This window comes from Notolabrus celidotus, chromosome 11, assembly GCF_009762535.1.
Source record: "Notolabrus celidotus isolate fNotCel1 chromosome 11, fNotCel1.pri, whole genome shotgun sequence".
Taxonomy (NCBI): domain Eukaryota; kingdom Metazoa; phylum Chordata; class Actinopteri; order Labriformes; family Labridae; genus Notolabrus; species Notolabrus celidotus.
In genome coordinates, this window is record NC_048282.1 from 23,810,360 (window position 1) to 23,820,394 (window position 10,035).

The 10,035-nt window shown below is 40.3% G+C and overlaps 1 protein-coding gene across 2 annotated transcripts; it reads left to right on the forward strand.

Moving 5' to 3' along the window:
- The first annotated feature begins 419 nt into the window (after window positions 1–419).
- On the forward strand, window positions 420–9,728 carry csf1b (colony stimulating factor 1b (macrophage)). Of its 2 annotated transcripts, none has more exons than XM_034696186.1 (9): window positions 420–1,472; window positions 3,074–3,193; window positions 3,286–3,348; window positions 3,461–3,631; window positions 3,803–4,004; window positions 4,095–4,231; window positions 8,903–8,946; window positions 9,040–9,074; window positions 9,227–9,728. In XM_034696186.1, the coding sequence occupies exons 1-8, from the start codon at window positions 1,431–1,433 to the stop codon at window positions 9,071–9,073; spliced, it is 813 nt and encodes a 270-aa protein (XP_034552077.1). In that variant the 5' UTR covers window positions 420–1,430; the 3' UTR covers window position 9,074; window positions 9,227–9,728. The 2 variants fall into 2 exon arrangements, with proteins under 2 accessions (XP_034552077.1, XP_034552076.1); XM_034696185.1 differs by having other exon boundaries at window positions 422–1,472; window positions 9,037–9,074.
- Window positions 9,729–10,035: the final 307 nt, after the last annotated feature.

Consider the following 10,035-nt stretch of genomic DNA (forward strand, 5'->3'; position numbering starts at 1 on the left):
GTGTGGTCTCGTGTGAAGGTTTGAGGAATCCTGTAATGTGTGCCCGCCATAATTCAACAAAAAAAAACCTTTCAGTGTTATCATTGAAATTGGATTAGTCTATTGGACTTCTTATTGGAGCTCAAACCTTGCAACAGTGTCGAATGTCTTTGCTGTCATAGTGGGAACATATTTTAACTACTTTGCATCCTGTTGCATAGCTGTGAGATGTGTCATATAGTTGTTTGTTGGTCACATGTTTTGTGTGTAAAAGGTTGGTTTGCAAAGCAAGTACAGCTGTCAAATAAATGCACTAGAGTCAACAGTGGAACACAATGGAAGCACAAATTAGAAACATTCAAGAAAAAAACAGCTTCCTCAATACCAAACTAATTATGGTACTTGAATAAATGTAAAAACTCATATCCCACTGCTGCATAACAATTAAACCTGCACATCTCACAGTACGACATCAGTAAATGACTTTGATACATGACTTTACGATGTTAGGTGTAGGAATGTCTTCATAATGCAACGTGTGAGAATTCACGTCCTGTGTTAATAGATTCCAGGCCAAATGTGTTTTTTTTCCTCCTTTGGAGTCTGTCGATCTGTTATGAGAAGAATTCCCCATCAAAAGTCGCCCATAAGGGCGTTTATGTGTCTCTTGCCAGGGTTAGGTAAGGTCTTACAAATAGTAGCAGGCGACACACCCACTGTCCCAAAAAAACCCTGACTTTCTTAAGTTGCAATGTGACGTTGAAATGAGAAAAAAGTTTAGGATTCCTATAGCAGCATGAAACATCTGCACTCTCGGACAACCTCCGGGGACCCCTACAGTGATGTGGAGATCTTCTCTCTGAGCGATGACTGCATTTTATTTTTCTTGCCCAGTGGGTCCACTTGATCGCAGGATTTATTCTCCAGAGGAAAACAAGGGTGCATTGCCCCTGCTTAAATTATTATTCTGAGAGTTCATATATGGATCAGTGATATAGAGTTTCAAGAACAAGAACAGATGTTATTGGAACCACCTTCAACCTCCCACAAGCTTTCTTCAGCTGTTTATGTAAGTTATTCCTGAAGAGGACTTTTACTCCTGATACTGGACTAAAAACACATTTTCAACTCAGACTTCAACTTAAAAAACTGTTTGTCACAAGACATCTGCAGCGACACAGGACGCCGAGTTGTCATACAGAAGAGAGGTGGGAGGTCTTTAAAAAGGGCCGTCTGTCAGCTCAAACAGTTAGTCTGCTTTTGAACTCACTCTGTGCAGAAGGAGCACGTCAGGCGATGCACTGAAGAACAGCGCCACATGACTAAGTGGCATATTTACTTAACGGCAAATTCCTTTCTGTGGAGTGGAACTGAATATATGACAAGGATCTGCTTGCTTCAATGTATGTGACAGAGGAGTCTGGTGTTTTCCATTGTCAAACACGTACCAGATGACCATCCTTGTGTCAACCCTGATTCAGAGCAAAGTTAAGGTAGGTGAGAACTCTTTTACAACCACTGCTGGGAAATAAATGCACCAAAAATATCCTCATGCAGCGCAATGCAGGAAAAGACCTGTGCATGCTTGTGTTGTCTGTGGATGAAGTTGTTTTTGCTTGATTGTGGAGATTGCTGACCTACATACAGATATCATAGACAGCATGGAGAAAAACAATCATGTGACAGGTGACATTTGCATCATGTGCTCCTGCATTTGCCACATACCAGTCACATCAATAGTTTTATTAGATTACATTAATTTGATTATGTTTCATCATCAATCATCAAGTGGGTTCCGAATAGTAGTCTCGCATGATAGTCTCTCGGCTCACACAAGGCATCTTGTTACTTTGAGAATCACTTTTGTTTCCATCTTCACTGTTTCAAATAAAACTTTCAGCATATTCTTACTTTATCTTTGTTTTTATGGATAACATTGGTGATGTCGCAAGATTTGCTCCTTTCCTTCAGGTCCCAGCAATAAATCTGCATGCACATTTTGTTCAGCCAAAATTCATGGGGAATCACGAGAGTGATCTTTGCGGGAAACTGCATGAAGTTGATGTGTTCTAAAGAGTTAAACTTTACAGCTCAGTGTAATATGAGGAACAGGCAACAAATAATGAAAGGGATACACGCTGTCTCTTGTGGCTTTTAAAGAATTGTCCTTTGTGTCTTAATGTATCTCAGAAGTTAAGAAGGGAACAGATAAATCATGTCTTATTGTTTCAGTTCAGTCTTGCTCTGACATCTGTCTTGACTGTTGCAAAAGCAGGGGTCAAGTGAGTCAAGGGGATGATTACTCAGGAATACCTCTGAGCGCAGACATTTTGCCCACAGTGTGAAACACATATGCTTGTACCCCATCTTTTAATCCTCAGTTAAGGTCCATCTGGAGCCCATTTTAGTGTAACAGTTGCCAAAAGGTACTTGACAGAAGACATTATTCAAGTCAGAGCATGATGCTCAGACCATGCTTTTTATGGTAGAGGGCACTATTTGACCAGAAGTGGAACTAATCGCTCACCAGCTTAGGTTCCTTTGAGGTCAAGCATAGTTGGCTACTGGATGTGTCGCAGCAAAAGTCTGATACTTGAGACGAGACGCTGTGCTGAAAAAAATAAAACAGCTTGCGCAGAGGTGCAAAGACGGTGTTGTTGTGGATGTAACTGAGCAGCTGTTCTGGTTAACTTGAACTTTATGAAAACATTGTAAGGAACATTTTGGATGGAGAGGCTGGAATTGCTCAGATGCATATACTGTAAAACTGCCTTTGGCACATTTGAGAGGAAATTCCATTTGAGTTTGCTTTGAACTTTGTTTTCCTTGTAAATTCATTTATAAGAGAACTCTCTTGATGACAGTTTAGGAGGGAAAGCTGAATTAGGGTTAGGCTACTATTTAGAGGGCATTAGTAAAGGTTTAGGCTGCCATATATGCCCTTAATGCTTCTGTGGTTAAGTTTGATGGCGTTGTTATTTTGGCATATTTGTCTTTGTGGCTTTCCTGCTGAGTAAATGTCTGTTCCTGTTTGTGTTTGAGCTCCTCTGTGCACATCTAAGGCAATGTTAAGATAATGTATGGTTTGTATCAGTTGCAGGTAAAGTGTCTGTGTGTGCTTATGTTCCTGAGCTTCCCTCTGACTATGACTGAGGTCCCTGGTCCATGCAGACACTCCATCACTAGGGAGCACCTGCTGATAGTCAGGCATCTGGTATGTGTAGACACATCATGAAACACAGTGCTGTTGGATTGGAAATGATTCTTCGCTCATAGGATGAAGTCTTTCTGTTGTTGCCTCTGCAGATGGATAACCAGTTAAGAAGCGGGTGCTCTATCACCTACACGTTCACAGAGCGGAGGAGTTTGGTACGGTAACATTTGTTTTATAGGGCTGTTTCCTTCCAAAGCCTTTGATTAAATATTTCCATTAACTGAATCACGTGTCAGGTTAATGACCTCACACCCTGATTTCCCGCAGAGTAAATGTTGCTTTGTTAAAGCTGCATTACCGTGGATCCTGGAGCTCCTCACCACCCATTTCAAATATAGTCGGGGTTCAGTCAATGATGGCTACGTTCAGTCGCTGAGGGCGCTCATCCTCAACATCTACTCTCAGAAATGTGTCCCTCAGATTAATGAGGAGGTAGAGGTGAGTATTGGATTGTGAGCAGTGATCCTGCAATTTGTTTTCTCAGGACAGAGAGATTTAAAATGTCCATAATATAAACCACAGAAGAGAAATATGCTATGAGAGGAACTGCCAAGGATGAGCAGATAAATCTGCAAAACATTTAAGGTATTTTCTGGGAATCTGCCGCAGGATAAGCCAGAGAGTTTTGAGATGCTGTACAGAGGGTCTCCGTCCGAGGCGCTTCAGAAGGCTTCAGAGGTGTTCTCTGCTTACTGGGAGTTGGTGACGACCAGCGAGGCACCAGTGGATTGGCGCTGCCAGCACGAATACACAGAAAGCTTTGGCTCCACGACAGAGCTGTTTACAGAGTCACCCACAGAACATTTAACCGGTGGGAATTTTATCTTCTGGAAAGTTCTCTGATGAATTATACAGATGTCTGGGGCCACTGAGGTTACATATCACGTGTCCTTTTCTACAGAAAGTTACGGTAGCAACTCAGAGAAGGCCTTACACAGAAGAACAGACAGAGACCTGTACAAGCTTGGATTTATCATCGCCTCCATCTGCGGAGGACTGCTGTTCATCCTCACCCTCTACTGTCTCATCTCACAAAAGGTACAAACCATACTGTTTTGTTAATTTTTCAATCACATGTGCTCTTATAGAGTCTAGCTATGCATTCCTGTCATATTGCAATAAAGAAGGCCTTGGCTGCTTGGCTGTGTCCTCTGGGGAACTCCCTCTTGCAGAAAGACCAGCCCTCCCCTCGCTGGCAAATACTGAGCATAACTAAACATGGAGGAGGCTGATGAGGGCAAAAGTATTGTTTTGCAACAGCAAATGCACAAAAGACTAAGTCCAGCTTTTCCCTTTCTTCTATTTGAGGATATCTGTACCATCAGGTGTTTTGACAGATATATTTTCACCTGGCTGAGGCTCACGATCCCCATGTATTATGATTCATTACTCCTAATTCATAATCTTAACATACTTCAAGAATCACATAACAGTTTCTCACAGCATAAATACTGCTACACCTTTTTATTGTGTTTTCCTTGCTGATTACCTGAAAGAGAGTTGGGCTCATGAAGAAACCTTGACACAACACCACATGTAGTTAATTCCTGGTACAAATGTTTCCTTGAAAACAACCATTTGTTAATAGCTCTTCCAATGCTAACAAGTTAATTAGATTTTGGCACAAATTGCGTTGATGTGAGTCTTTGTTTAAACAAGAAGAGCTAATTCAACAGATGATCTATGGACATTTGAATCATGTCTGCATAGGACTCAGCTCCTCACAGGCTAATGAGCTGTAAAGAAATCTGGGAATGGTTTTGTTCTTTTTTTTTTTTGGAAGGGTCTAAAAGTCTAGTGTGGTAGAAAAGCTGCTTCATGTTTATGTTTTGAGTTTCCTTTTGTCAAATTTAATAAGCTGATTCCAATTTGTATTTGGATTCCTCAGCACACATATGTATGTAGGTGCAAGGCATTTGGCAGCCACAGCAAACTACTCTGATTCTGGTGCCAATAAGTTGCACAAGTAATGCTCATGCCATATGTACTGTATATGTGATGCATGTGTGCTGTGTGAGACATAACCGCCTGTAAGAACACGCAAACAGCAAAAGCGACAGAGCTGAACAATTGAGTGCCACATTGTGTTTAGTAATTAACAAGCATGCTGAATGGCAAGATAATTTGGATCACAAGGGTGGCAGGGGATGTTTAAGTTTGCACATCACACCAGAAGTGAGGGAAACTGACGTCAATGACTTTCCGCATTCAATTGAATTACAGCTCAACACAAGTGTTAAACTATTACAAGAAGTTCTATGGGGGGTGTTGGGTCTGTGGTTTGTTAGAATTTTGTGAGTCAGAAGCAGTTTCATTTAATTTCTTTCAAAGAGACGTGCAGACTTCACATGTGCTGAAAGAAACACAGGAACCAGAAATCTGCTGACAAACTCTCAGTAAGCTCACATTAATGAAGATAAAGAGGAGGCTTCTTTTCACTTATTGTTATGAATGACCCTGTGTTGTTCAGAGCACAATCTGATTTAGAGTCGGTTCAAGATTTTGGGCGAAAAAAGCAGTTACATAACTACAGGAAACTTGAGATCTAGTTATGCTGGGCATATCATTGATTTGCGTAACTAAATGTCAATGCAAGTACACTTAATTTGGTGCATCTCTATTTGACAAAAAAGAAAGCCACAGAAAGTGTACAACAATGTCCTCAAAAATCATGATCAGAATGAAAATCAACACATAAATACTCCATGGATTTACATCATACTTCAACTGTGAGCAAAAACATAAACTGTTTAACTAATGAACATTTTCAGGAGCCATACGTGACCATACTTGGAGGACAGGGTGGGACTAGAGAGGAACAAGGAGTTTGTAATCGCTATAGTAGCAAAGCTAGATAGTCTACAAACTAATTTGATAGCTAAATGAGCTTATAAGCTAAATTTCCATTATGTTTCCAAGAGACTAAGATTCTGTTTATAGTGGTGGCTGACTACAACTGCATGTTTATAAGACTAAGAAAAAAAGCAAACGGAGCTTGAGGAATGTTGCATGCTAGCTGCTCCCTTGCCTAAAGCTCTAAATGAACAAAACAAATGTTGTCAAAACAAGCGGTCTTCTCGTCACTTTCATCTTTTTATTAAGACATTTTTGTTGCACCTGGATGTAACCATGTTGATTACAGTCTTAAAAAGGGCTTTTTCGGGGCACTGGTGGCCTAGTGGTCTAAGCGCCCAACATACAGAGGCTACAGTCCTCGTCGCAGGGGTCGCCAGTTGGATTCCCAACAAGATGACCATTTCCTGCATATCTTCCTCCACTCTCTACTCCCCACGTGTCCTGTCTCTCTTCAGCTGTCCTATCTAATAAAGGCAAAAAGGCCAAAAATAAAACTTAAAAAAAACAAAAAAAAATGCGTTTTCAAAAGGAGCCTATTTAGCTTTTGAGCTAGCCTCAAGTGGACACTTGATGAACTGTTGTACTTCACACTTTTGCATTGGCTTAATTTTGCATCACAAGAGTTTGGCAAAAATGACTGTAGCATCGGCCATAGTTGAATACAATAAAGCAGCATCAGCAAAATTGTTATTGTTACCAGCACAAAACAGCTCCTGCTAGCCAGCAGCTACTTGCCTGCCATAGATACCATCAGCCAGAGGCAAACAAACATGACATGAGAAGCCTATGTACAGTATATCAGTCTAACTTATAATTCTAATGCACTTTGGTCCGACAGTCCTCTTTATCAGCATCCTCCCTGTCGTCTTTCATGTGTGGTAACACTACACTAGCATCATTGTAGCTGAAATTAGCAGCCTGTGATTGTTGCTACCAATATCTTGCATTATCTTGTTCCTTTCTTAATAATAGGCCCAATATAATTGTATTTCATTAAAGCTATTAGTCACTTGTAGTAACCCCTCAAATGGATCATGTTGGAGATATGTGTGTGTAAGTAGTCCCAAAAATACAATAATAACAGGCCTCTCATATCATATCATACAACATGCAGCACAAGCCAATAGCCATTACTTGCGTCACTGGAACTTCATAATGTATAATAATATGTCTCAATAACTGAATTTAGAATTTGTTATGAATAAACAAAAAGCCACATTGATTTCTCTGGGTGTGTACACAACTGTTTTAATTCTATAAGTTATTTTAAAATGACTGGGTAAGAATAAGACCCTCCTGAGACCCCCACACACCATTGTTTCTGGGTTGTTGGCAGTGAATGCACAGACATTGGTAGAAGGCTTTTAAATAAAGTGCATCACTCTCCACCAATGGAATGCTACTTGTACTGTTGCCTTTGGCAGTGTTTTTTTCCCGTAGCTTTTGCCTGTATCACTTTATTTCCTGTCTCGCCGGCTTTTTGCCACATTGTATGAGCAAACGTTGCCCTGCTGACTAACTCCCTTTAAGGCTGATGTACTATACTCCACTCTGACATTAATTAACATCATATGTGTTCTCAGTGAGCATGTGTGTGTGGCTACAGGAGGATGAAAGGACTCATAACGCTGTGCGAGGAAGTGAACAATATGATAAATGATGCATTACTTGGGGCAAAGTGCATTTCTGTGATAATTAACTTTTAGACCACAGAACATCAGTGTGGATCAAAGGCTGTTATGTTTTATTTTACCACAAAAAGTTGGTAATACATAAGAGTCATGCCATTTTAAGTAGTATAAATCGTATTCATTCACAAAATCTTTGATGGCTGTTAGCTGAATGAGCTGTGTAATTAGTCTGTAGGGGGTACGTTACTTGTCCATGTCCTAAAGGGCTGTGGTTGGATTTAGTGTGCTGTGCAGAGACAGATGGGTAGCACTTTCCTAGTCTTTGATGTAATGTATATGTTGCTACAACTCAAGGCCTGTCAGCGAGTTCACAGCTAAAACTTAGCTGTAAATTGTACGCTGTGTCTGACACATGCAAGCTCTCTCCACCTGCACTTTTAAGGGGGAGGGGGCAATATGACAGTGTTGATATCCAAACTCCACCGGAGCCAATTCTGTAACTGCATGAAGGGTTTAAAACTGAGCCAAACATACGGCTCCTTTTAGTACCAGACAAATGGTCTCTTTCAAAAGACCTAAAACGCCCATCTCGGCTGCACTGTTTTCCCTTCAGAGGACAAGTTTGGCCAGGGTTCTTTTCTAACTGACCTGTGACCCATCTCTGTTGCCACCCGCTAGCTGAGAACAAGGAGCTAGTTTTGCTTTGTCTACAGGGGGATTACCAAACAATGTCAACATCACATTGCTAAGGACTTTTAAGTGTAACATTACCCAAAGTGGAGATTTAAACTCTGATAAACTCAGCTGCTGTAAATTTGAAAAGCGTCTGTGAGTAGTTTTTTGTTTTCTACATGAAGAAAAACTGAAGAGCAGACTTAGTTACAGTGGAATCCAAAATAGGAAACCTTTCATTGGGTGAAATGTGTTTAAAACGTTTCAACCTTCCCTCAGCATTACCTTCTACTGCTCCGTCAAGTGTGTATACCAACTCTGAATCTGAAAACAGACCTTATTTTGTACCTTGTAATTTTCACCTTGAGCACTGTCTACCACCTGCCTTCAACTCTGCCACCAGTCTGAAACCCTGAAGTATTGTTTGCATAGTTTAGTTGCTTAGACACTAAAGAAATGAGGGGTTTGTTACTTCACCAACACCTCTAAAGTTCTCACCATATGTGGCCTGTGGATTTTATTTTCATAGACTCTTTTCTTTCCAAAACAGAAGACTCACAACCCACACAGATCAATATCATACACAAACTCAAGGTAAGAACACACCAACATTTACTATTAAAAACAATCTGTGTCTCCGTGGGCTGATTGAACTAATGCATACCTCTGTCATCTGGATCAAAGCAGAGACCTCCAGGACATGGAGATGGAGCTACAATAGTGTAAGTATCGTCTCCTACATAAAAGTGTTATAGACAGTTAAACAGCCAGAGCCAGAACCTATTAAACAAACACCTGTGTCGGCTGCAATGTAAAGTACAACTGCAGATCACATACATCTTTACATTTTATGTGTTATTGTCCCTCCCTACAGGCAGTAAAGAGCGCATCCCTGCTGCAGCAGACGGACTACATGTGAAGCTGTACATTTTACCCATCAAGAAGAAGTTTCCATATCAGTATCGTGTGTGCAACTTATCATGCTCACTTATTTAATCAGAAGCTTGGCTTTGACTAAGAGCAGAGATGGACCTTATTTTCAGAACCATGCTATGTATATAATGTTAATGCGTTATCTACTGCAGATATCTTCCACTAAAAAAAAGTTTTATTTTTACACTAGTTATGTATGTTGGATAATGTTTCTCCATTTGCTACCATTTAACCAAATGTTCATAATGATGTTTGCAAAAAACTTCCAAGTTATTTATTAGTTTGATGTTATTCAATGACTGTACTGATAATAAAAGTTCTATTATTACTGAAATCATAAACTATGATGCAGTCCAGCCAGCAGTGCATTGATATGTGGACATCATAAAATCACATCTAAAGAGCAGGTAATGGTCTCATTAAAAGATTCATGCCACTTTACAGTTGTACTTCACTCAACTCTTTTATGTGGAGACTGAAATGCTTTTATCCTCGCCAAAACAGTGTTTCCCACTGCTTTGGAAAGCTATTCCCTTTCATTATCTGCCGACAACGCTGATCAATGTACGGTCTCCAAGCTGCCAGTTTTAAGAAGCAATGACCAATGGTTTGTATTCAGTTTTATTGTAAAACAGTATGAATATTTCAACATGTACCCTGGAGTATATTCTGTTGTCGGTCACACACTGAGCTGCTGTTATTGGCTGAGGTAGATAATGATCCAGATAGATTCACAGCAGTCGCCGCTGC